The 27,222-nt window shown below is 51.5% G+C and overlaps 2 protein-coding genes across 2 annotated transcripts in view; one reads left to right on the top strand and one right to left on the bottom strand.

The window, feature by feature from the left end:
• Positions 1 to 4,669, top strand: part of LOC111151845 (solute carrier family 23 member 1-like) — a 51,483-nt gene extending 46,814 nt beyond the window's left edge. Inside the window, 5 exon segments of the mRNA XM_022510058.1 lie at positions 2,293 to 2,457; positions 2,839 to 2,947; positions 3,044 to 3,139; positions 4,138 to 4,284; positions 4,413 to 4,669. Of these exon segments, the coding sequence (XP_022365766.1) occupies positions 2,293 to 2,457; positions 2,839 to 2,947; positions 3,044 to 3,139; positions 4,138 to 4,284; positions 4,413 to 4,669 (774 nt within the window).
• A 2,762-nt stretch (positions 4,670 to 7,431) lies between these two features.
• On the bottom strand, positions 7,432 to 24,682 carry LOC111151849 (stimulated by retinoic acid 8). Its single transcript, XM_022510063.1, has 8 exons — positions 24,491 to 24,682; positions 22,182 to 22,257; positions 21,513 to 21,597; positions 19,517 to 19,729; positions 18,392 to 18,677; positions 12,326 to 12,399; positions 10,578 to 10,689; positions 7,432 to 7,506 (listed from the first exon to the last, which is right to left on the bottom strand). The coding sequence occupies exons 1-8, from the start codon at positions 24,680 to 24,682 to the stop codon at positions 7,432 to 7,434; spliced, it is 1,113 nt and encodes a 370-aa protein (XP_022365771.1).
• Positions 24,683 to 27,222: the final 2,540 nt, after the last annotated feature.

Genomic DNA, 27,222 nt, shown 5'->3' on the forward strand with positions numbered 1-27,222 from the left:
CCATATATGCATGGGTTTACTTTGGGGCTCTGAATTCGGTCCTTTTGGTCTATGTGTCTATTTTACGTCAGGACCATACCATTTTAATTACTACAGCTTGGTAGTATCGTTTGAAATCAGGCAATGTGATGCCTCCAGCTTTATTCTTCTTTCTCAGGATTGCTTTAGCTATTCAGGGTCTTTTGTATTTACAGACAAAGTTTAGGATTTTTTTTTTTTCTATCTCTCTGAAAAATGCCATTGGGTTTGTATTAGGGACTGCATTGAATTTATAGACAGCTTTAGGTAGTATGAACATTTTGACTTTAAATCTTATCCATGAACCCATGATATCTTTCCATTTGTTTGTGTCTTCTTTGCTTTCTTTCATCAGTATCTTACAGTTTTTAGCACAATCTGTCATTTCCTTGGTTAAATTCATTCTTAAGTATTTGATTGTTTTTGATGCTATTGTGACTGGATTATTTTAATTTTCAGATATTTTGTTGTTAGTTTATAGAAATGCAACTGGTATGTTGATTTTTGCATTCTGTGACTTTACTGGTTCATTGACTGGGCCTTATGGTTTCTTGGTTGAGTCTAGGATTCTCTCTATATCAGATCATATCATCTCTGCTGTCATTTATGTGTTGAGGTACGTTCCTTCTATACCCAATTTGTTGAGAGTTTTTGTCACAAAAAGATGTATTTAGTCTTTTTCTGCATCTGTGAGACGATTGTACAGTTTTTGTCTTTCATTTTGCTTCTGTGGTGTATCACATTTATTGTATATGCATGTTGAGACGTCCTTGCATCCCAGGGCTAAATCCCACTTGGTCACAATGTATGGTCCTTCTAATGTGCTGCTGAATTTGCTTTCCTAATTTTTTTTTAAAGATTTTATTTATTTATTTGACAGAAAGAGATCACAAGTAGGCAGAGAGGCAGGCAGAGAGAGAGGAAGGGAAGCAGGCTCCCCACTGAGCAGAGAGCCCGACGTGGGACTCGATCCCAGGACCCTGAGATCATGACCTGAGCCGAAGGCAGAGGCTTAACCCACTGAGCCACCCAGGCGCCCCTGCTTTCCTAATTTTTTAAAAAGATTTTATTTATTTATTTGAGAGAGAGAGAGCTAGAGAGAGAGAGAACATGCACACATAGAAGGAGAGGGAGAAGCAGGCTCCCCCGCTGAACAAGGAGGCCAACACGGGGCTCGATCCCAGGACCCCGAGATCATGACCTGAGCCGAAGGCAGATGTTTAAACCACTGAGCCACCCAGGTGTCCCCAAATGCCCATTCTTTTTTTTTTCTTTTTTAACCTTCCCCAATGTCCATAACCCCATGACCCTCTCCGTACCTCCCTCCCCCCGGCAACGCTCAGTTTGTTTTGTGAGATTAAGAGTCTCTTATGGTTTGTCTCCCTCCTGATCCCATCTTGTTTCATTTATTATTTTCCTACCCCCCAAACCCCCTATGTTGCCTCTCAACTTCCTCATTTCAGGGAGATCATATGATAATTGTCTTTCTCTGATTGACTTATTTCGATAAGCATAATACCCTCTAGTTCCATCCATGTCGTCACAAATGGCAAGATTTCATTTCTTTTGATGGCTGCATAGTATTACATTATATATATATATATATATATATATATATATATACCACATCATCTTGATCCATTCGTCTGTTAATGGACATCTAGGTTCTTTCCATAGTTTGGCAATTGTGGACATTGCTGCCATAAACATTCAGGTATGTGTGCCCCTTCGGATCACTACATTTGTATCTTTAGGGTAAATACCCAGTAGTGCAATTGCTGTGTCAGAGGGCAGCTCTATTTTCACCTTTTGAGGAACCTCCGTTCTGTTTTCCAGAGTGGCTGCACCAGCTTGCATTCCCACCAACAGTGCAGGAGGGTTCCCCTTTCTCTGCATCCTCGCCAGCATCTGTCATTTCCTGACTTGTGAATTTTAGCCATTCTGACTGATGTGAGGTGGTATCTCATTGTGGTTTTGACCCAAGTGCCCATTCTTAAGCCCTGCGCCGCTGCCTCCAAGAGAGGCCTTTTGCCTCACTGGAAAGGCTTCCTGGGGAAGGAGCATTTGAGTTAGGACTTCAAGGCAGGGAGAGAGCAGTGAGTGAAGAGATGAGGCCAGATGCCGGGACACAAGGTCACACCCTCTTCCTTTCCAACCCCATGTGGGGCCAAAGGGGGTGCATTTTGGGGTCATGTCGCCTAGAGTATTGTTTGCGGAGCAGGGTGGAGGCCCGGCTGGTGCTGAGCTCCCCTCTCGTCCTCCTGAGCCCTGCAGGTGGGGAGCAGAATGGTGATGGTCGCTGCCGGCTGCTTGCTGCTGGTGATGGGCGTATTCGGGAAGATGGGGGCTGCCTTTGCCACCATCCCGACCCCGGTGATCGGGGGCATGTTCCTGGTGATGTTCGGGGTCATCACCGCCGTGGGGATCTCCAATCTGCAGGTGAGGCTTGGCAGTCTGAGAAGAGCAGCTGGTGCATCTCTTGAAAAGGGGCAGGGCTGGGGCTGGGGAGGAGGAAAAGGAATCCTTGGTCCCAGACACTACAGTGGTTTCTAAATAGAAGACAGAAACAGCCAGAAGCATCCAGGCTTCTGAAAAACAGAAATTGCCTTGGTTTGCATTGGGTCATCCAGACCATTCAGCTCCCAGGGCCACGTGGGAATCCGTGCCTGGTTTGCCCCCTGGGTGTGGTGCTGAGTCTGGCCTCCCTCCCCCACCTCTGGTGGCAGCGGGAGGGGAGGGGACCCTGGGTAGGGGAGTTAGAGTGCTGGGCAATACAGGTGCTGATGGCTTGGGGCTGCCATGGGGGCCTCTCTCCTGCAGTATGTGGACATGAACTCATCCAGGAACCTCTTTATCTTTGGCTTCTCCATCTATTGTGGGCTCGCCATTCCCAACTGGGTGAACAACAACGCTGAGAAGCTCCAGACAGGTGAGTCTCTGTCTTCTAAACTGTGACCGCCCCAGGGGCAAGGCCAGTGGGGACCTTGGTCCCTGGGAATACCTGTTTCTTTTGTCTTCACTCCAGGGATTCTCCAACTGGACCAGGTCATCCAGGTGCTGCTGACCACGGGCATGTTTGTTGGTGGATTTCTGGGCTTTTTCCTGGACAACACCATCCCTGGTAGGGCTCGCCTTCGCTCTGTAGGCTGGTGGTGTGGATAGACCGGAAGCATCTGGCTGGCCCTCGTGGCTTCTTGGACCCTTAGTACCATGTCAAGCTGAACATAGCATATCCTGAGCAGGCCCTGGGTCTGGGTGGGAGGTATAGGTCCATATTAGCTTTCTAGGGCTGCCGTAACAAAGCACTCCCGATTGGTGTAAACAGCCAAAGTGGATTTCCTCATAGTCTGGAAGCTAAAAGATAGAGATCAAGGTGCTGGCAGAGTTGGTTTCTCCCGAAGCCTCTCTCCTTGGCTCACAGATGGCCGCCTTCTTGCTGTGACCTCACATGGCCTTTCCTCTGGTGGGTGCCTCCCTGGTGTCTCTCTGTGTGTCCTGAGCTCTTTCTATAAGGACAACAGTCATAATAGATTAGGGTCCACCCCGAAGACCTCATTTTTAACGGAATCACCTCTTTAAAGGTCCTATCTCCAAATATATTCATGTTCTGAGACAGTGGGATTAAGGCTTCAACTTATGATCTGGGGGTGGGGAACCACAATTCAAAGCCCTAAGGTGAGAAACACACCAGAAGCAGAAAGAAAAACAGCTAAGAGCCCAAAGTCTAGTTGGTGAGGGAGAGAACACATGCATTCTTTTCCTCCCTTCCTCTCTCTCTTCTTTTCCTTCTAAAAAACCCATTGAACACTACTGTGTTCCAGGCTGTGTCCTGAGAATACAAAGAGCAGAAAGACATGCCTCCCACCTTCCAGAAACCCATGGGCTAACAGGGGAGGAAGACAAGAGAACAGACAATGAGAATAGAGGGTAATACATGTGGCGAGGAGCAGTCCGAGGGTCCGGGTGCTGAGGACGTCGCAGTGAGGAGTGCAGGCCGCCCTCGTGGATGGCTTTCAATGCTCTCTTCTAGAACCTCCCATGGCCTCTCTAGAGAACCTTTAGGATAACACCCTCTTCGTGGTGCTCTCTTTTCCACATTTGTTCTCTCCACGTGTAAAGTGCACCTGCATTCTAGAAACACAGCGTGGAAAGACCCGCCCTTTGAAGGTGGGGCAAGGATGGTGCTCATAGAAGATTGTTTCCTCCTGCAGTGGGAGCTCAGGGAATGCCCCTGAGATGGGACTCTGGATGGACCAGGAAGAGAAGGTGCTGTTGGCTCCGGGAGGGCGCAGAGCAGAGACCCCACAAGTGCCTGCAGGGGGCGCCAGAGGCCTCCCCGGCCCCATGGTGCTGGGTCAGTGCCAGGGGCTGACTGCTTCGCTGTCTCCCATTAGGAAGCCTGGAGGAGAGAGGCCTCCTGGTGTGGAATCAAATCCAGGAGGACTCCGAAGAGACTGCGAAGGCCTTGGAGGTGTACCGCCTGCCCTGGGGGATCGGCACCAAGGTCTGCACGTCCTCCTGCACCCAGTACCTCCCCTTCTGGCCCAGGCTGGAAGCCGGGAACCGGGAGCGGGGCTGGAACCTGCTGGCCTGCCTCTTCCAGGACCCCTCCGGAGTGCGCGGGAGGGGCGCCTCCGAAACCAAGCTGTGACAAGAATGTCCTCACGCCCGCCCCAATGCGCTCTTCACTCCCCCAACCCCAGGAGCTCGTCCGCCCGGCGAGGAGGGGTGGGCACCCTGCACGCGGGGCCGCCAGATGGGTACTGATTAAGGCCATGACGAGGGTGTTGCTTGGACGCCGCAGCCTTCCACGTGCTCCAGCGAAAACCAGCCTCCCACCTCCAGTGTCAGCCCGTGTGACCCAGGGTTCGCCCAGACGTGCTCGGCCCACACATTCTCGGTCATACTTTGATGCCTTGGGATGAAGAGGCCTGGGGTGGCAGAGGGGACGGAGGCAGGGCTGTTTGCTGGAAGGCACCAGGAACAGTTGTCTTTGAGCCCCTCTTGTCCTCCCCCTCCCTGGCACCTGCCCCTTGGGGCTGGCTCTTCAGGAGAGATGAGGACCCTCTGTTGCCCCAGCGCCTGCTCTGATCTCCGGGTGCTCCAGGCCGCCGCCGGCTCAGGCTGTTTGCGATGGAAGGTTCTTAGCGTGCACCTTCTTGGAACGTGCACGTTAGGCTTTGCCCTGCTCCTGCAGGCTGCCAAGGGATCAGAACCCACTCCACCAAAATGGCCTCCCTCGAGAGTGTAGCATGAACTCCTGCCTGAGTTTCCAGCTGTCTGGTCCACCCTGCAAATTTCAGATTTGTGGTCTCCACCATTAATACTTAAACCGATACCTACCCCCGTACCTTTACCTGTCCTCTGGGGTCTGTTTCTCTGACAGATAGGTGCTGGCTCATACGAGACGATACCAGTCAAGACACAGGAAGATACCTGACCTTTGCAGGAAGAGGCCTCAGTGGGGAGGACGGGAGGGCAAGGCCCATCGGAGGGGATGTTAAAGCGACACCACAGCCAGTGAGCCCTGCGGGGGGGGGAGCAGAGGGCTGTTCGGTCTGAAGAGTAGAGGCAGGGACACTCCTAGCACATGGCCACGGGGAGAAAGGACACAGCATTCCCCTGAGGTCTGCCCTGGCCAGGGTCCCCTGCCGCACAATGCTCCAGGAATGGGGGCTGCACCGGAGTGTGTGGGGGCCATTTGGAGCTGGCACACGTTCCTTGAGGACCTACTATGTGCAGGCACCTCTGTAAAGGCTGATTTCTCCTTTCCCACATGCTGGATTGTCCTTGACCTTGTCCTTGGGGGCCTGGACGGGGTAGGTGTGAGTGCTCCTCTCCCCTTCCTTCCCAGCCCCCGTGTGGGCGACCCCGAGGATAAAGGCCTGCCCGCCCCTCCTTTGGGTGGTTCATCAACAGTGATGTGCTGCCTACGGTCCTTGCAGAGCTGCCATGTGAGCCCTTGCGGGTGGGCTGCTGACGGGACGGAGGGGAGGCGTGAGCCCCGGGGGCTTAGGGCAGGCAGGACGGCGCTCAGGCCCTAACACATGACCCGCACGCCAGGTTCTTCCAGAGGAGATGGAACAGCCGAAGTATTCAAGAGGCCTTCAGGGCACGGGAGCCTCTGTCACGGTGACAGGAAACTTGAAAAAGCCGGGGAAGCCGTTCTCTGCATGGCCGGCGGGTTAGTCTGGGTTCTCCAGAGAAAGAGAGCCCTGGGGATGTGGGACGTGGGTGTGTGTGCACGCACACACGTCCACACACGATATGCACGTGCGTACACACATACGCAGGGGGAGAGATGTTCAGGAGCGGGCTGTCATGACGTTGCAAGCCGGAATGTCTGTCAGTGGCGGGAGAGTTGCTGCTCGTGTCTGAAGGCGCTTCCCTCCCCCTCGTGGGAGGTCAGTCTTTGGTTCGATTCGATCCTCCAGCTGACTGGATGAGGCCGACCCATTTCAAGGAGGCTAATCGCTCCACATTTACTCAAAGTCTACCGGTTCAGATGTTTATCTCACCTCACTATACCGTCCTAGAAACATCGAGAATCATGTGTGACCAAGTATCGGTACGGTGGCCTGGTCAAGCTGACACATAGACTCTACTGTCCCGTGCAGTGTGCGCGCCCGGGAACCTTGCCAGAAAGCACTCAGAACCCGGCAGGAGCGGGCTTGAGCTTCATTTAGGTACCAGAAGAGGCAGATGAAGCTCGTTCTACCCTCATGTCCTATAGCTCCTATAGCACAGGCACGGTCAGCACCCTTCCTGGGCTGCCACAGCATGCATGATGAGCGAGGGGCCTCCAGAACTCTCTAGAACCCATCAGAACTATGCTCCAAACCCAACCTGTGCCAAAAGTACCTGGTGTCATGGTACCTCTGGGGACAAACCCTGCCTGTCCTTTTTTTTTTTTTTTTAAGATTTTTATTTATTCATTTGAGAGACAGAGCACAAGCAGGGAGACAGGCAGACGGAGAGGGAGAAGCAGGCTCCCCGCCGAGCAGAGAGCCCAATTCGGGGCTCCATCCCAGGGCTCTGGGACTATGACCTGAGCGGAAGGCAGATGCTTAACCCACTGAGCCACCCAGGCACCCCCTGCCTGTTCTTTCTTGAAATGCCCATGGACTGGGCTCCGGCCAGGCTGCACCAGGTCCCCCTGAGTAGGAGCAAAGGAAAAGCAGGTGTGTACCTCGCAGCGGGCCAGGTGACATGACGGCAAACAACTCTGAAAGACTGACACAGAGCCACACTACTTTTAAAGCCTTTATAATAATCAGAACCTCAAACCAACAAAATGTTCTGGGACATTCTGCAATATCCCGGAAGGGGGAGGTGGATACAGCCTTGGCTGCCGGCATTAATACTTGGAAACTGCCCACTGCCTTCACCCCTTCCCGTCCCAGCCGTTCCGTGTCACAGATCTTCATCGTCAAAGGTCTCCAGGCACCTCAGCATTACCAGCTCATCGTCAATGGACTGGTCTGGTTCCTGCAAAACGTAGGGTGGCAGAGGATCAGCATGTAGTTAAGGAATCCAGGCCCCAGGCATGTGGGACAGCCCCGGCATTCTCCGCAGAGTCTACCCCATCTCTGCAGTCAAATGCTCTACCACTGAGCTATACCCCCGAGTCTACCCCATCTCTGGCTGCACCTCCTTCTCCAGCTTCCGGCCAGGAAGTAAGGGATCCAGGTGGGGGCGGGGGGGGGGAGGGATGTCCCATTTCCGTTTCACGCAACTGCCACACTCTATGATCTTCAGAAAGGGTTTTCCTGGGCACAAGGGAACTGGCTTCTTTTCCATGCTGGACACTTACAGGATCCCATAAGACAGAGGGGAGACCTCTCCAAGCTTTACCCAAATGCCCCTCTGTGGAGGACAGCGAATTATACCGCAGGGTGCCCACCAAGGGGATGCCACACAGCTGTTTGAAATAACAGGAATGAGGTCGTTCTCTGGGGGATATACTATTTAAAAAGAAAAGAGGGGGCATCTGGGTGGCTCAGTCAGTTGTGTCTGACTCTTGGGTTCGACTCAGGTCATGATCTCAGGATCGTGGGATCGAGGCCCTCCCACCACCCCTTTCAGGACCTGTGCTCAGCGGGGAATCTGCCCGAGATTCTCTTTCCCTCTCCTGCTTGTGTCCTTTCTCTCAAATAAACCTTAAAAAAAAAAAAAAAAAGCTAGGTACAACATAACGTGTAGTGTAGGTTCTCATTTGTATTTGAAGGATTATATAAATCACTGTAGGTTATCTCTGGGTGGTTGTCCCGAAACTAGTAATGGTGATCGCCTTGGGGAAGTGAATGGGGTGTCAGGAAGGGATGCTGGTCGGAGAGAGACTGAGTTTTCTTTGTATTTCTTTTGGTAACTTTAAAGTTTTAAAGTAGGTATGTGGGTCAACTACTAACTAATTGTTTAAGAAGTAGCTCTAGGTTATTTAATTCCCTTTATAATGACCTCCCACTGACTTCTCTGACCCCCCATCACCTCTTCCCCTAAAAGGATGTTCCTGGGTTTCGCTCTTCCTGTCTTTCCCCATCTTGGCAGAAAATGATCCCTATAGTTTGTCATGGGTTGGTCCCCTGGGGCCCTGGGAAGCATCCCAAAACCCAGTCAACCATCCCATGAATGTGGGACCCGGTCCCCGGGGTGACCAGCGGCCAGGTTGGCAGCAGGGGGTCTCCGGGAAAATCACATGGGCCCCCTCATTCAGGGTAAAGACCAGAGCAAAGCTTGAGAAAAGGCAGAGTGGAGCGCAGGGGGCACCAGGAGGCCAAGAGTCCTGGGAGGGACAGCCCATGAGTCTCTGTCACACTGACTGCTTGAATGTTGTTCAGAATGGTATAGTTCTCTAAGCCCCCGAAAATGGTGTCTGAGGTATTTTTAAGCTACAGGGTTGGGAAAGCAAGAGGCTAAGAGAGGTGCCTGCTGGTACTGGGTGCTGAGGTGTGTTGAATAGTATCCTTCCTACCCCAATTCATGCCCACCTGGAACCTTCTTCAGAAACAGGGGCTTTGCAGGTATAATTAGCTAAGGACTGCAAAATGAGCTCCTCCTGGGTTTAGGGTGAGCCCCTAATCCAAAAGACCGGTGTCTTTAGAAGAAGGTGAGAGGGCTAGAGAGACTCCCAGAAGGCCTTGCGAAGGCAGGAGGCCTTGGTGGGAGGGATTCAGCTGTGAGCTGAGGCATGCGGAGGATGGCCGGGAGCCCCCAGAGCTAGGAAGAGGCAAGGAGAGACCTTTCCTCGAGCCTTCAGAGGTGGCATGGCCCTGCCAGCACCTTCATTTGGCCTCTAGCCTCCAGGACTGTGAGAGAAGCAGTTTTTGTTGTTTTAAGCTACTGTGTTTGGTCATTTGTTATAGCGGTCCTAGGTACTGTCCAGGATCTGGTTAAGGTTTCATCCAATGACCTCGTGATGCTGACGGGGGAGAGGGTGGGGAAGAGAATGAGATTTTCCTCACAGCTCCGCATAGCCAAGGCCAGGGGCCTTCCACACCAGAGCCACCTGGACAGCTTGTTCAAAATACAGATTCCTGGGGCCCCGCCTCACAACAGTGAATGAGAATCTGGGGTGCTGGGGCTTCAGGAATCTGTGTTTCCAGTTAGCTCCCAGGACGACTGAAGTTCAAGCATCTCTACTTTATTCGGATACTCCAATCCTGTTTGAGCTTTCTTTTCTACTATATTCAGGGAAAGGAAGCAGGAAAAGCCAAAACTGTTCTGTTACTCTGTTCCACAGGCCTCGGGAAGGTGGACTGACATCCCTGTGTCCGAGAGAAACAGGGACACAGTGGTAAGGACCAGACGGCCAGCCAAGCGTTGATGGGAGGTGGGGAGCAGCCAGAGGGGGGGGCCTGGGCTCCAAGTGGAGAGTTGAAGTGGACCTGGCAGAGGGAAGCGAAGGATTCGTGGGAAGAGGCCCAAATTATACTTTGGTCTATTGGAAAGCTGCCCCAATTACTTTTAGACAAACCTTGCCATTAATACTGCTTACCTTTTTAAAGAAACAGTTGTATCTTTGCTGAATTGGTAGAGAAAATCCTTGGCTATGAATCTGAAAGGGTCTGTCCCATTCAGGCATAACTCTCCTTCCCTCATGGAAGTTTCTGGGATGTCCCTTCTAATCAAGCCACAACCAGCTTTGGGGAAGTGGAAATTAATACCCTTCGAACACCGAGAGCAAATAATAGCACAGGGTCTCAGAAGACAACAGGACAGCGTAGCCTCTTGGAAACGAGTCACACAATGTTGGCAAATGCCTGCAAAGAGGCCCCTGGGATCTGGTCGACACTTCAGGGGACCCCCTGTCTCAGTCCTGCCCTGGAGACCATCCGTGTGCCTCTTCCCTCAGTTTCCCTGGATGTTTCCCATCCCCCAGGATGTGTCAGGTTGATGCCCACCATCCACGGAACAGGCCAAAGAACGAAGGGACGTCTGCCCCCAGGGTGAGGTGAGGTGAGGTGTGAGGTGAGGTCCCGCTGGTGGGGAGGCCTCAAGGATCCTTCCCGCCATCCTAAGGGAGGTGAGGCGAGGTCTCCTCGCGCTCCGCTCCGTCCTACCTGTTTTAACTGAGGGTTAATACAGCAAAGGCCCTTAAAAAAATCGATGATCTGCATGTAGAGCTGAAACTTCTCCTCCGGATATTCTGGGTTGCAGCCGGCAAACACCGAACTGATGACAGAAAGGGGAAGAACAGCAATCCTCAGAACCCTCCTCTTTAGCCTCTGCTGGCCCCCCCTAAAATTCCTGGATTACAGCATGAACTGGGCACTCGTAAACACCCCGTTGAATTCATTCTCAGGCTGGAGCCCCTTTGGAAGGTTTGTGTTGCCTCAGCTTCCATGTCACGTGTGGAACCCACGGGAAAAGGGAGACCCTGGGGAGACTGGCTCCTGTGCCCTAATTTAGTGTTCTGGGCTGTGGCCTGTGGAAGAAGGAGCAAAATGGCCTCTCTCCCTCAGAGTCCCCCTCAGAGAGCCCTGCCCCGCGGTCCTGGTCCCCGTAGCTGCCTGGAGAGCTCAGGGGCACAGGCTACACTGGAGCTCAGTCCCCTGAGATGTCCCCCTTCCATGGGGAGGCAAGCCCCAATGATGCAGGGAGGTGGCCTGTGTGGCAGGCTCCTTCCCCCGGCCTTCCTGGGACGTGGGAGCAGCCCCATGATGTCAGGAGCCTGAAGTGCCGGGACAGCCTACGTGTTGACCTCACATTCTCTCAGAAGTGGGTCCCACTAGCCACAAAGAAACCCTCTGGCACCAATCCCTGCCTTCTCCAGGGATAGCAGAAAACGTTTTCTAGTAGGCCGTTTCCATGTTCCATCAGCAGGGCAAGGAATTCCAGATCCTGCTTGGCAAGTACACTCTGGCCACTTCTTACCAAAGTTCTCACGGCCGGAGCCTGGCTCAGAAATAGGAAAGTCCACCTCCAGCCCGTTTCAGCAAAACCAGACCCCACACATAGCTGATGGGAGCGGGAGTCACCCCCTAAAATCACTTTGGAGGGTTTGGGCGAGTCCCTTGAAGCCGGGTGGAGCTGGCCACTTGTGGGGAGACAGGCTGATGTCCGGTGCCCCCCCACCATCCCCCAGGCAGCCAGGTGACCAGGGGCTGCATGGCTTCGGAGGAGAGTGGGGGTAGTCGTTGGAATATGAGGACAGGAATGTCTCCTCACTCCCAAAGCAGGAAAACAAAATGTTCAGGCCTTTTTCAGCCTTCTTAAGGGTCTGTGCCTGCAGGCTCTAAGCCCACAGCTTTTCAAATGGCAAGGGAATTTCAGTCCTAAACCAGCCCTGTCTTGCCCTCTCTCCATATCCCGCTTTGTGTCGTCTCACTCCACAGGGTCAGCTATCCCATCCTCCCTTCTTTCCACCTCTGTCCTCAGAAGCCCAGTGCAAAGCAGCTTCCCCCTGCACAGCTCAGAGAAGCCCTCCGCTCAGGGCGCAGGCCCGGTTCCATGTTGGCCCAGGCTCTCGGTGTCCCAGAGCCCCTGCCCAGCTCTCAGAGCAGACACTGTGGCAATGCCCACAGCCCCCTCCCTCTGGGCAGATGGAGCACAGGGACAACCCACAGCCCATAACCTGCTGCGTCTCCATCCTGGGCCAGGATGGGAGAACCTTCTATGCGCAAAAGCCCCACACCGAGTCCTCCCCAGACAGCCGCACAATTCTAGGCCCAGCCTGCTTTGAACCACAGACAAAGCAGATCTCTGAGAACTTCATGGAATTCTGCACCCCTCTGTCGGGCAGCAGGGGAGCGGCTCCTAAACACCCCAGCCGCCCCCTCCCCAGACTGTGTCCTACCCTCTTCCTCACCTAGAGCTGGATGTACTGGGAGCCTCATTTTTGTCCAGGAAACTGGCCACATCGAAGGCGTCTTCAAAGAGTATCTGGAGGAAGGCACAGAACATGGTCACTAACAATGAAAATACAGAAAGGGAAATTAGAGAATCGATTCCATTTACTATAGCACCAAGAACCATAAGATACCTGGGAATAAACCTAACCAAAGAGGTAAAGAATCTGTACTCAAGGAACTACAGAACACTCATGAATGAAACTGAAGAAGACACAAAAAGATGGAAGACCATTCCATGCTCTTGGATGGGAAGAATAAACATTGTTAAAATGTCTATACTGCCTAGAGCAATCTATACTTTTAATGCCATTCTGATCAAAATTCCACTGGTATTTTTCAAAGAGCTGGAGCAAATAATCCTAAAATTTGTATGGAATCAGAAGAGGCCCCGAATTGCTAAGGAAATGTTGAAAAACAAAAATAAAACTGGCGGCATCACGTTGCCTGATTTCAAGCTTTACTACAAAGCTGTGATCACCAAGACAGCATGGTACTGGCATAAAAACAGACACAGACCAGTGGAACAGAGTAGAGAGCCCAGATATGGACCCTCAACTCTATGGTCAAATAATCTTCGACAAAGCAGGAAAAAATATACAGTGGAAAAAAGACAGTCTCTTCAATAAATGGTGCTGGGAAAACTGGACAGCTATATGTAGAAGAATGAAACTCGACCATTCTCTTACACCGTACACAAAGATAAACTCAAAATGGATAAAAGACCTCAACGTGAGACAGGAATCCATCAGAATCCTAGAGGAGAACATAGGCAGTAGCCTCTTCGATATCAGCCACAGCAACTTCTTTCAAGATATGTCTCCAAAGGCAAAGGAAACAAAAGCGAAAATGAACTTTTGGGACTTCATCAAGATCAAAAGTTTCTGCACAGCAAAGGAAACAGTCAACAAAACAAAGAGGCAACCCATGGAATGGGAGAAGATATTTGCAAATGACAGTACAGACAAAAGGTTGATATCCAGGATCTATAAAGAACTCCTCAAACTCAACACACACAAAACAGATAATCATATCAAAAAATCGGCAGAAGATATGAACAGACACTTCTCCAATGAAGACATACAAATGGCTATCAGACACATGAAAAAATGTTCATCATCACTAGCCATCAGGGAGATTCAAATTAAAACCACATTGAGATACCACCTTACACCAGTTAGAATGGCCAAAATTATCAAGACTGGAAACAACATGTGTTGGAGAGGATGTGGAGAAAGGGGAACCCTCTTACACTGTTGGTGGGAATGCAAGTTGGTGCAGCCACTTTGGAGAACAGTGTGGAGATTCCTCAAGAAATTAAAAATAGAGCTTCCCTATGACCCTGCAATTGCACTACTGGGTATTTACCCCAAAGATACAGATGTAGTGAAAAGAAGGGCCATCTGTACCCCAATGTTTATAGCAGCAATGGCCACGGTCGCCAAACTGTGGAAAGAACCAAGATGCCCTTCAACGGACGAATGGATAAGGAAGATGTGGTCCATATACACTATGGAGTATTATGCCTCCATCAGAAAGGATGAATCCCCAACTTTTGTAGCAACATGGACGGGACTGGAAGAGATTATGCTGAGTGACATAAGTCAAGCAGAGAGAGTCGATTATCATATGGTTTCACTTATTTGTGGAGCATAACAAATAACGTGGAGGACATGGGGAGATGGAGAGGAGAAGGCAGATGAGGGAAATTGGAAGGGGAGATGAACCATGAGAGACTATGGACTCTGAAAAACAACCTGAGGGTCTTGAAGGGGCGGGGGTGGGAGGTTGGGGGAACCAGGTGGTGGGTATTAGGGAGGGCATGTATTGCATGGAGCACTGGGTGTGGTGCAAAAACAATGAATACTGTTATGCTGAAAAGAAATTAAAAAAAAAAAAAAAAGAACATGGTCAGAGAGAACTGCGGACGGGTGTTTGCTCTGGGCTGCTGGCAGAGAATGGGGCCCAAATGCAGGGTCACTGTCTGGTGACCTTCCCAGGCAGTACCTAGTGAGCTCTTGTCTACCCAGAACAAACCACGACCCCAGAGGTGGTTACAAGGGATGGGGAAGCCTCCAGGGACTGTGGTTATCTCTTCCTTCTTCCTTCCCTCCCTCCCTCCCTTCTTCCTTCCCTTCTTTCCTTTCTTTTCTTTTACCATCTTTTCTTTTCTTTTTTCTTCTCTTTTCCTTCCTTCCTTCCCTTCCTTCTTTTCTTCTTTCTTATTTTTTTAGCAAGAAAGAGCACAAGCAGGGTAAGAGGGGCAGAGGGAGAGGGAGAGAATCCCAAGCAGGCTCCATGAAGCGAGGAGCCCAAAGCAGGGCTTGATCTCATGGCCCTGAGATTGTGATCTGAGCCAAAATCAAGAGTTGGTCACTTAATGGACTGAGCCACCCAGGCACCCCTAAATCTCTTTTTTTCTAGAAGGTGGGAGCTCAGACATTCAATGCAACAGCCAGAGCTTCCATGTACACCAGAAGAGGGCTCATCTACACCTCCCAAGAAGCAGAGGCTCTTGGTGCCCAGGATCTGCAAGCTAGCAGTCTCGTGCCAGGACAGCAGGATAAGAGGTTGGTGGTTCGGGGTTGGGTTGCAAGAGAGCCAACTCCCAGTCCTGTCGCTCACTAAACTGTGTGACCTCGGGGCAGTGACCTCGTTTTTCAAATCCTTCTCCTATGCAAAGGGAATCGCAACCGAACCTACCCATAGGGATGTTGCAGGAATTAAAAAGATGAGTTACGTGAAACACCAGGCACATAATAATGCCCAATTTGTTGGCTATTATTGAATATTACCGGCTTTATAAAAGAGACGCATGTTTATTGTGCAAATTTTGGAAAAGAGAAACAGATAATATTACTGAGAAACCATCCCAGCCAGAGGGGTCCATTGCTGACACACTAACCTATTTCCCTCCAGTCATTTCCTGAGGCATATTATAGCCTGTATTTCCAATTTTACAATCTTGTTATTTAGATGGGTTTTTCAGTCCTGCTTTGCTTTAATTCTTGAAGACTATTAAATATTCCACAGGAATGTGATATACATTTAGGAAATATGCAAGATTTAGCAAATAAAGATGCAGGGTGCCGAGTTAAGTTTGAATTTTTAGATAAAGAATGAATCATTTTTTAGCGTGAGAATGGGCCCAATATTGCATAGGAGGTTCTTACATCCAGACTCTCACTGGGCACGCCTCACTGTGTCTGACACCTTGTTTATGAGCACAACCACCCCAAGAAGAGGAAAGGGAGCTTTCTGGCCCCAAGTTGGCAGGTTCTGGCAGGTTCTGGCAGATTCCACAAGGTCTCTCCTGTCCCCTTATCTGGGACGCACTGCTCTTTCTCTGGAAGTCTTGTGTCTGTCCTTCTTATCTTCTTACAATTTGCTTCCCTTGAACTGAATCCCCCAGGACTCAGGCCGTGTAGATGGCCCTTCTTCTGATCTTCTGGACATTTCATGGTGTCCTTCTTTTTAATATTCCTTTGCTCATCTTGAAGAGGATCTGGAAAGAGGCCACTGAAAGAACCAGTCCAGAAGCTCATCCATCCACTGTGTGTGCTTTCCCCAGCAGGTCTGAGGCTGGGTCCTGGGCCCTAAATTCCTGCCTTAGCCAATCAGCCACTGAAGTTCTGGGCCACCGTCCTCACCTGTGCACAGCCCTCTTGCCACTAGCCTGGGAGGGGTACTGCCAGGCTCCGTGGCCGTCCGGAAGCGCCCAGCACACTTACGGGGCCATGCTTCTCAGAGCCTCCCGGCACAGCTGACCCTGCACATAGGGGCCCGCCCCAGACACCACTGTCCTGCTGTACGACCTCTCCGGATGAACCAGGAGCACCAGAGGTTTCAATGCAACTGATCTGGAAGCCAGCATGGGAGTAGCTGTGTCTCTGTCCCTGCCCTGCGCGGAACCACACTCTGTCCTGCTTACCTTGTCACTCAGCCCTGGCTTGGCCCAAGCTTGGGGATGGTGGTGTGACAGAACTCTGAACTGGGCACAGCCGAGGGACTGCTGCCAGCTTACCCCAACAGCAGGAGAATGGGAGTCCTCAGCCATTCCCGAAAAAGGTAAGAGAAGCTGCTTCCATGATTTGGGGACATGAGACGGTGGCTTGGGTCGGCTCTTTCTTGAGGAAAAGTTCGTGCTGCAAAGGCGCACACACAGTCAGGTTCCAGTGGGACAGACTTGTCCGCACATTTGGCAGATGCTTTCCTTTTGCTTTGTGTGAGCCTCTGGGAAAAGGCACTTCGGGGTACAAGGACATCCAGGCTGACTGACATGGGCCAGGGGTATGAGGTCCTTAGCTGTTGCTTTCCCAGCTCCGCTTGGACTGGAGGAGAGCTCAGGTTCTCTCCTGGTGGACCCCACGTTAGTGGACAAACAGATGAGAAACCACAGTCCCCAGAGGGACGGCTGGGAAAGGGGAGCAGATATGGATGACTGTTTCTTGTCTGAACTGGGAGTTCCTTCCAGCAATGCCCTCGTCCACTGGTCACCGGGGCTGCCTGTTTAAAATGCAGGCTCTGAGCTGCCCCCCTCAGGAACTCTGATTCAGTGGGTGTGAGATATTAGCCAGGTACCTGCCTCTTTACTAAACTCCATTTAAGAAGCATCAGGGGAGACGGTGAAGGTTGACCACACACAGGTGACCAAAGGGCAGAAAGATTTTAGAAATTCTGTGGTGAAGGAGATCCAGGAGCTGGGCCTCCTGGATAAGTCACCCCACTCGTTAGGCCTCATCTGTCAACCAGCAGCACTGGACTGGGTGACTGGCATTCTGTTGTTCTCCAGGCCCAGGGCCCTGAGGGCTGGGAAAGTTCCAGAAGGATGGGCCTTTCAGGGCTATTCCCCAGGGTCATGGGCACTAGGACTCTGTCTGACTGTAAGGGTCCCCAGAGGGCTACAGGACATCTCCTGAAAGGGACCACCCACAGAGGGGTGTTTGGGAAGTCAGGGCCAACCGGAGTGGAGGCATTTTCCTGGTGGAGACCGTAGGTACTGAATGTCCTACAAGGCACAAGACAGGCCTGGAGAGCGAGGACCTGCCTGCCCCAGGCTGGAGAAGCAGGTCAGACAGACGTGGCCCGTGTGGTAGCCACAGGCTCCGGAGGCCATCCTAATTCTGGAAGTGCAGCTGAAGGGCCCACTCGGATCTCAGCACTGAGTGACCCCCCCCCCCACGCCACCAGACACATGGCACTGCCGTCCATGGCTTCCGACAACTGGAGCTCTGAGAAGCGCGTTTGTAATGAAGGTATGGCTGCCTCTCTACATGCATTCCTCTCCCTTCACTGAATGGCAGCAATGCTCTTTACTATGGGAACTGACCTCCTCTGAGGGATTGGGCCTGACGGGTCCACACACAATACTGTCTCCACGATGTCAGTCATTGGCTCAGTCATCTGGCCAGTTCTGGACAATGAGAGGGCAGGAGAGGTATGGCAGAAATTTCTGGAAAAGTTCTTCCTTGAGCCTTAAAAACAAGCCGCTGGAATCTTTCTCTCTCTGACCTGACGTAGAGGAGGAGAGATGAGGGCTTGGTTGTTCCCAGCTGCCATTCCCCAGTCAACGTGGGATAGGTAACGTAGGGAGGGGAGAGAAGGTGAGAAGCCAGGTTTACGATGAGGCAGAGCAGGGAAAGGGGAAGAACCAGGTCCATTTTGATGTCCCTGAGACCAGCAGGAAGCGCTCCTGACCTTGGGACCTCCCTGGTTGTGAGAAGTACATTTCTGCATGGTTTAAAAAGCAAGAAACTTGTCTCAAAATAATCCCAACTGATACAACCTTCTAAGCCTTCTCTTCTATAGTCCCCATGGAAAGGTCCAGAAGAAGGAGAAAAAGAAAGGCCATTCTGTGGTTGTGGAGTTTACATCAGATAAATCAGAAACTCACTGTGTGAGTCAGAATCCAGCCATTACCTCAAACTCGGTAAATGACTCCAAGCAGATCCCTGGTGCCTCCAGGCCAAAGGTGACCGAGTCGTTCCTGCGCCCCCCTCCACCCGGCCCAGAGAGGGTCTGCTCACCTCCTCCGGGGTGGAGACGAGCGAGCAGCTGGCTCCTTGGCTGTCAAACCCACTGTCCTTCATGCTGCCGTCGGCACAGGCCGGCTCCTGACAGGCCCCGCCAAGGCCCTGGAGGTCGCTGTGCCTCTGTGCCCAGGCCTGCAGGAGACTGGCCTTCCTCTCCTCAGAGAGGTTCTGCCACAGGTGGGAGATGGCAGCAGAGACAATGGGGAGTGTCACCTCGTGTAAGGAGACAATCCCGCTCTCGATCAGAAGGTCCATTGTCTGCTTGTAAAAGTTGAGATACCTGTAACAGAAACAGCATCATCTCCCAGACCTGAAGCCAGTGGCCGAAGGTCTCTCCCCAAGCCGTCTCCTCAGGATTCCGTTAGCAGGCTGTGGTCCATAGCACATGAGTCTTGCCACAGCTCTGCGGGTTACCAGGGGCTTTGCCTTCCTAGTCTGCCTGCCGCTGACCCTTGGAGAGCAGGAGCCATCATGGATGATATAGCTCTTGTCCCCAGGTCCTTCCCCAGAGTCCCCATGGAGCACTCTGCCTGACAGAAGAGAAAACTAGGAGTGAGGCCTGCTCAGTTCTCAGCCCATGGGAAAACCGCTTCAAATTACAAGCCCTATGAATGTGCAGACACATTCTTGTTTTACTTCAGGGCCTGAAATTCAGGCTCAGCTGTGGAAGGACCCTCCTTCTATTGGGCCCCTACCTCCAGAGGCCAACATGGCCACCATGGGTCTTGAGTCTGTAGAGGGGCTGTGCATGGCCATCTGAGTTAGTCATTCACCTTGTTTCTTACTATGAGACCAGGAATACAGGTAGGGCATGTGTATTTGTGTGAATGGGGGTGTTTGGTCCTCATAATCCCCATCAACAGCTCCCCCAAAGTCAACTCCAAATAAGGAAGTTGGTCTAAGGAAGCTCAGTGTATGTGTTGCACAATGTAGCTTCAAGATGATTTCTCTAGTCCCTCTGCCAACCTCATCCCCAACCCCTCCCATATGGAAATTCTGGAGCTTCCTTGATTATGGCTCTTGTCTGAGAGTGAACTGAGGACACTGTGTGCTCAGAAAGAGCCTCTGTCCCCTTCCCCACAGGCTCCGTGTGAAGCCACCCTTCCCAGCCGTTCACACCGTTCAAATTCCATGAGGTCCGGCAGCAAGGTGACTGGGGAGTGTAAGAGCTCCACTTTCTTCTCTTCTTCCTCCTCCTCTTCTTCCTCTTCCTCCTCTTCTTGGTCTTCCTCCTCCTCTTCTTCCTCTTCCTCCACTTCAGCATCCTTCCCGACTGCCTGGATTGGGCACCAGGTGACAGAACCTTTCTGCAGAACCTTATTTGAGACCAGGCTAGTGCGAAAACAGAAACAAGACAACTACGAACTAATGCCCCTCATGAACACCAACACTGAGATTCCAAACACAATTTTAGTATTGGGACCAAGCAGGGCTCGTCCTAGGAGTACAAGATGGCTGGTTCAAACTTTGAATGTCAAGTAGTGGAACTCAACAGAGCAACAGACTAGAGAAGAAAAACCATACGATTATCTCAATAGATACAGAAAAGCACTCGGCAAAATGCAACATCCATTCATGACAAAAACTCTCAGTAAACTAAGTAGAAGGGAACTCCTCCACCTGATAAAGGACACCTACAAAAAACCTAGAGCTAACATCGTAGTTGACAGTAAGAGACTGAATATTCCCTGCCTAGGTCAGGATCAAGACAAGGATGTCCACTCTTACCACTTCTATCCAAAATCGTACTGGAGATCCTCACCAGTCCAATAAGGCGAACAGAAGAAATAAAAGATAAATAGATTGGAAAGGCAGAAGTCACACACAAATATGGGACTAGAACTAAGAAGCGTGTTTAGCAAGGTGGCAGGATACAAGGTCAATAAAGGAAAACCAATAGTATTTCCACATATTAGTGATGAACAACTGGAAATTGAAATTTTAAGAAGTACCACTTACAACAGCACCCCAAACATGAAATGCTTAGGTTTAAACCATAAGTTCGGTCTGAAAAAGAAAGAGTGGATAAGTTAGACTTTATCAAAATTTTTAAATTCTGCTCTTCAAAAGGCAGTTTTAACAGAGCGGAACGGCGGGTGGTGCAGTTGGGTAAGTGCCCAGCTCTTGGTTTTGGCTTAGGTCGTGATCTCAGGGTCGCGAGACCGAGCCCACGTCACTCCATGCCCAGAGTTTGTTTCAGATTCTCTTTCTCTCTTCCTCTGACCCTCCTGCTCATGCTCTCTCTCTCTCTCTAAAATAAATAAATAAATCTTAAAAAAAAAAAAAAAAGAATGGAACGACATGATATAATTTGGAAAACCAGGATTTGTACCCCAAATCTCTTCATCCTGATAAGAATAATCCCCAAGGAGGTATCATGTTGAGTCAAAATACAAGTGCACCAGAAGAAAACCGAGGAGGATCCTTCTTAAAAGAGAAAAAATTTTTTTTTCCATTTCAGAGCAGAGGAAGCCTTTCTGAGTACTCTCCCAAGCCTAAGTCATGGGGGCAGGTCGGCAGATTAGACTTCATTTTTTGCATGGCCAAAACAACAACAACAAAACATCAAAAGCAAAATAATAAAACAAACGACCAAGGGATAATTATTTGCAAGTCATGTCCTAAAAGAGAGCTAATTTCTCGGTACACGTAGAGGGCTTCTACAACTATGTGAGAAAAAGACCACCCACCCAACAGGAAAATGGGCAAAAAATAGTCACAAGAAGTTCCCGGGAAGAAATACAAATGCTCTTGAACAAAGGCACTGAATTTCCTTCACAGTGTAATTAATTAAAATATAATAATTATGAAATGTAATCTGTTCCTGAGCTGATGCCATACTTTTCATTGTTGCGGGTTTAAAATACTGATAGTGAAAAATCCCAATTATTATGATTTTAAAAGAAATTTAGCCGTTCTCATGTGGGCCCTCGATGTAAGTATTGGTAAGATTTTAGTATGGGATAAAGCGTGTATCTTAAATCGGTAAGGAAAGGATGGCTTATGTGATGAGTGTGGCTGGGATCAGTGGCTAATCATTTGGGACACCCCAATGCAACTGTCTGCCTTGCTGAGACCACCTTGCCCATCGTGAGGTGATGCTTGGGAGTCTTACCTGGGATTGCCAGAGTACACACTGGCGTATTCTGCCTTGACCTCCTCTAAGCTATTTGCATTCCCATCCTCCAGGTTGAAGGACTCTGTTGGGAAGGCAAAGGCAAGGGTCACAAAGGGGGAATTCTGGTCTTTGTCAAGTCTCTCCCGCCCTCCCGATTCAGGTGGACCATGAGTGGTCCCTAAGCCCCCCCAGATTCAATATAAGGGAGTCAAGGGTCCAGTTTCCCCTCTCCTTCTAGATGTGAGCTTCTTGAACTGGCCCTTCTCAATCAAGACACCGAAACATCCCGTTCAGAGCTCAGTTTCCACCAGCTTCTGAGACCCGCCTTCCCAGGCCGCCGCCTGTCCCAGACTGAGTGCCAAGAAAGGGAGCCATGTTTTTGGCTTTGCTGTTGAGTGTGACAAGCGCCGGTCTGTGTCCTCTCTGGTATCTCAAGATGGGATCAGGTACCTGATAACATCTGTCTGTCCTGCCAGACTATAAAGTCCCCAAGGGCAGGGGCATGACTTTCATTGTACCCCTGGGCCTAGCCCAGCGTCCGGCACACGGTAGGCATGCAGTAAGTATCTGTTTGCTTGGCCTAAGGCACTCTCTCTGTTTTCGATGGAAAAACCAACGAGTCTTTCCATGGGAAGGAGATGGGGGTGGCGGATGGGGGTCTATTACCTTTCAGCTTCAGCAGATTATCCAAGGTTTGTTCCAGCTCCTGGATGTGGTTCTTCGCCTTATTCAAAACCTGCCACTGAGGACAGAGACAGACACTGATGCAAAGCCAGCTTTCCACCACCCAGTCTGTGGTTTGGAGGACACAGGAGTCCATTCCCGGTCTGAGGCCATCCTCCCTCAGAGGCCAAGCCACATTCCTTGACATTGTCAACAAAAAGGGTGGGAAGTGTGTTCGGACGCACAGAAGGCATGAAGTTTAATTTGTATTCTGGAAATGGTTCTCCCAGAAATACTCGAATGTTTAGAAATAAGCCGTGTTCGGCAAACTACTAGGGCTTCAAAAGGCAAGCAACCATATACGCTTCTCCTCGAAGGTGGAATGAACAAGGAGCGAAAAGCAGCTCCGAGTGCGGGGGTGGGGGGGGCGGGATGGGGGATGCAGAGACAAACACACACAGAGGGAGGACGAGGTGAAGACACAGGGAGAAAGTGGCCATGTGATCGGAGGGCGGCATCTCTAAGCCATGGAACGGTGAGGAATTGCCAGCAAACACCCAAGGCTGGGAGGCAGAGAGGGCTTCTCTCAGAGGGAGCGTGGCCCTGTGGACACCTTGATTTTAGACTTGGAGCCTCCAGATGTCCACCACAATAACTTTCTATTGCATCAATCCACCCAGTGTCTGGTATCTTGTTACGAAAGCCCTAGGAAACTGACAGGACCACCGGACTCCTGTAGCTCAGATCCTGCCTTCTTGGATCTTACAAAAGCAAAATTCAGGGTTGTCCCTCCAGCAGGACCGAGACAGGAGAACAGAGAGAACTCCTGGTCTGCACACTGTTTCCCAGCTGTGCCGTTCCAGGCAAACGGTTTGACTTCCTGATGCCTCCGTTTCCTCATCTGTAAAATGGGGTGATCTGAATGGAACTGCAGGGACTAAATGAGCGAACACGCTGGGAAGCAATGCTAACACTTAAACCACTCTGATGGCGCCACACCTTTGCACACAGCCACCTCATGAGAGGCCACCACAGGCCCCTGAGGACCCCGTTACTATCGTGCCTGTTTAACAGACGCGGTAAGTGAAGCCTGGCCCGGAACATGTCTCCCACGGATGGAGGCGCGTCCGCCAGGCTGTCAGCCACCACGTCGTGAGGTACAAACCGTAGCAGGTGCAGGTGAGTTTTCCTCTACATTTACTTCCATTCCTTCCTTCGGGGCCCTGAACGCATGGTCTTTCTCTGGTTACACCCCAGACTGTGTGCACTTCTTCATGGGCCAGTGACCGGGACTTTGGGGTTTTCCACGGACCCCTGGGAACAGGCAGCCTATTCCTGTCCATCCAGGGGACACGGTGCAGAGCCGTGCTAGACAGGCTCTTGGCCCTAAGCCCCTGCGCCTGGCTCAGCAGAGGGAGGAGGAAGAGCCCGCCCCACACCTCTCACCTTCCACGCCCTTCTACGAGAGCAGATGGGATCTCTGCTCAGATTCTTTTGGTGGAATAACGTTCACACCCCTACTTGGCACCTTGCACCAAGGTGCTTGGGGGGCCGCCACTAAAATCAAGACACATTCCCAGACGCCCTGGCTCTGAGCATGAGGCCCGGAGCTGGAAACGGAGGCTCTTCTCCTCGTCCTGCCCCCAGCCAGGTTGATGCATCCTTTCAGACTCCAGTCCCTCCTCTGTTACGAGAGGGCAGGGAACAGGCTCTCAGAGCCCCCTCCCCTGTTGGAAACCTCCTGTAATGCTCCTCCAATGATAGGAGCTCATGCCTTCCAGCATCACCCAAACCACCTGGACCTTCCTCCATGCTCTGCCAGAGGCACGAGTAGGCAAGAAAGAAACCACAGAAGGATAGAGGTGAAATCAAGAGCAGGAAAAAGTAAATGCTGACCTGGAGAGCTCCGGTGCCTGCGGAAGAGACCTGACTGGTGGACAAAACCAAGCTGCGTGTGTGTGTGTGTGTGTGTGTGTGTGTGTGTGTGCGCACGCGATGGAGATGGCAGCGTCCAGAAGCTGCTGCTGGAGACTCACCCCGTCTACTGGAGGGCTAGGCTGGCCAGTCCCTATTATTTCCCTTCCAGTGCCAGGCCTGTCTGCCCCAGGTGGGGAAGGCCCAGCTCCTGCTGTACCCACGTGTGGCCACAAACAGCCGATCGGAGATGCCCACAGCGGATCCCTGACCCACCCAGGCTGCTGCCCTTGGAGAGGGGACAGTGGGAGTGGGAGCGCCCGGCCAATCCCCCCTCCCCTCGCCCCACAGTCCCTCCCTGTGTGGAGACTGTTTCTCCCACACCCAGCTCCCCATACCTTCGAGGCTGTGAGATCGGAATGGGAGTAAACTGTTTTCCTGAGGCTGCTGAACAGCCTGGCCAGCGTGGCTCGGTGGCGGGCCTGGGACAGGCGTCGGCGGGCCACCCGTGGCTCGAGCTCCTGTAGCTGTGCCAGGGGCCAAGGGGGCGCTCTGCCACTGGGGTTTCCGCCTTCTCCGGAGGTTGCCATGGGAAGCTGCAATGTAATATTACACCCTTCGGGGGGCCCTAAATAATAAAGATACAATGTTAAAGAAAGAGGAAGGCAAGATCGAAGGAGAAAGAAAGGGGGTACCATTCCCAGGGAACGGGGCCCCAACCAGTGAATACAATCAATAACAGATACCCAAAAATAGATGACACAAAATCCATTATTTGAGCTGGACTCCTAGAAACACAAACCACTCCTATTTGACTCAACAGCCAAAGGGTGCTTCAGACGGGAAAATTTCCGGAACACTGCCGGTAATCACCAGACAGTTGTTAGTTGACAGGCGGTGGCCGAGGAGAGCCAGCAGGGCCCTGAGACCTCGTTCCTCACAGTCTGTGCGACGCTGTGCAGGCCTGTGCCCCCCCCCCCCCCCCCCCGAGGACTTGCCCACCATGGGAATCACCCCTCTGTGATCTGGGTAGCGGTTACACAGGTATTTATACAAAAGGAGATCCAACTGTGTTTCTTGGAGTCATGAACCTTTTAATATATAATATTACATATATCTGATATCTCAAATAGAAGAGATGCAGCCTTCTACCTGTGAAAGCAAAAAGTCACATAAGGACAGAGAAGTGAAAGCAGTCTTGCCTTGTCCTGCTTCTAGTGGGTTCTGAAGATGACACTTATGTTGTCTCTTGTCCCATCTGAGTTTACAAACCAGGAGCCCTTCCCAAGGAGAGGCGATTCCAGGGCTGATACAGAACAGTTTTAACAGAAGACAAGGACTGGAGTCTCTTACCTGAGCCGGGACCCCGCCTTCGGGTGCTCACCCCACCACTCAGAGGACAGGCAGCTCTGTGAACAGAGGGCCTGAATCTTCATCACCCCTGTCCCCCCAAGAGGTGTTCAGGCCTGGGGTTTTGAGTGAATTACAACGGGAGCCCTCCGCTGGGTCCACGCGGCCCTGAGTTCAGTCCGGCTGCGTGGGGACCACGCACGACCTCAACCAGGGGCCTGCCATTTCTGATGTGTGCCAGTCCACTGGGGGGCACTGGAGGAAATACACAGGCCCAGGCCCCACTTCGACAACACCGGCTCTGAATCTCACAGGGTAAGCCCAGGCATCTGGGGGGCAGCCTACTCCCCAGCTCATGCAGCCATGTTCACGGTTGGAGCCACTGCGAGGCACATGCAGTGACACGTCTCTCCACGAACCACAGCTGGGAGCTGGGAATGGATTCTCCTCCGTAGAGGGAGGAACCAGGGGAGGAGGCTTGAAAAAGCTTTCCCGCTAAGCTCTGGGGGGAGAATTCAGCCACAGAGACAGAGAAGCCGACCAGGCAGTGTGGGATTTTAAAATACTACTTAGGATGGGGCGCCTGGGTGTCTCTGTTGGTTAAGTGTCTGTCTTCAGCTCAGGTCATGAGCCCGGGGTCCCGGGATCGAGCCCTGCATTGAACCCCGCATCGGGCTCCTTGCTCCGTGGGGAGCCTGCTTCGCCCTCTCCCTCTGCCTGCCGCTTCCCCTGCTTGTGCGTGCTCTCTGCCAAATAATTACTCAAAATCTTTAAAAAATAAGATAAAGTAAAACACCATTTAGGGCAGAAAGTGAATCTTCTACGAACAATGTACTCTCCTCCAGCGGCGTATCTGCCCTCGCTTTGCTTCTCAGAACAATGTCGGAAGTGGGTGCGCTGTGGGGGTCTGCCCTGACCTTGAAGTTCCTATAACATTTATTACCAGGAAAGGCACCATCAGCACGTGGAGGGCAGCCGTGGACTCCATGCAGGCCCATCCAGCCTGGGGACACATCTTTAATGGGAGGCAAAACGAAACAAGGGAAGTTTTGAATGGCCTAGAGAGCAATGGGAACCTTTTGAACCTAAGAACACAGGTTTTCTTTATTTGCTTAAATTTGGGAGAAATGAATGTGCCTGGACCCCAGGGAATTTAGGTCAACGAACAGAGGTAAAAATGCCAGGGTTCTCCCAAGGTATAGAATTCTCTAATGAACTCAGAATACTGACACCAAAGGTCCTGGGCTTGTGGGGAATCTGGAGTTCTCGAGGTGCCGATGCTGATACTTCGGCTTTCCTCCCAGGCTTCCACCCAGACATGCTCCACCCAAATTCCTAAATGGCTGTGTGGTTTCAGTCCTGTGTGAGCGTGCAGCTCCCTGCCTCTCCCACAGCGGACAGACCCTCCTGTTACTTCTACCCCAAGGGACAGCATTCACTGCCTGCCACCGCGGGTGAGGACGGTCCCAGACCATCCTGCCCACCTCAGCCCAGAGTCAGAAGCTCTTGACGTGGGAGCGGGGGGCAAGCCGCGGGGATGGTGAGACGTATTAAGCAGATATTAAACCTGATATTAAGGCTGATAAGACCTCACACAGTTGTAAATGCCTACTCCTAATTGCTGCGTCCTGCTCTCTGCTAGGAACGATCTGCTGTGATCTCCAGAAGGCATTCTTCTCGAGGTATCTTTGTCGACTTGCGCCGGGGACCTGACGGGAGCTGAGGTGGATATTTTCAGACCGAGCTCTTTGTTGCCATCAAACAGGTGGGGGGGGTCTGT

Source organism: Enhydra lutris, unplaced genomic scaffold (assembly GCF_002288905.1).
Source record: "Enhydra lutris kenyoni isolate GAN:26980312 unplaced genomic scaffold, ASM228890v2 scaffoldscaffold27, whole genome shotgun sequence".
NCBI classification, from domain to species: Eukaryota; Metazoa; Chordata; class Mammalia; order Carnivora; family Mustelidae; genus Enhydra; species Enhydra lutris.

Bases quoted from the DNA above. Each gene is read 5' to 3' on its own strand.
- LOC111151849 (XM_022510063.1), bottom strand. From the start codon at position 24,682: ATGGCAACCTCCGGAGAAGGCGGAAACCCCAGTGGCAGAGCGCCCCCT. The intron at 21,598-22,181 runs GTAATAGACCCC...CCTTCCCAACAG, and splicing joins TAATCTGCTGAAGCTGAAAG to AGTCCTTCAACCTGGAGGAT. The intron at 19,730-21,512 runs GTAAGACTCCCA...TTTTCGCACTAG, and splicing joins GTGTACTCTGGCAATCCCAG to CCTGGTCTCAAATAAGGTTC.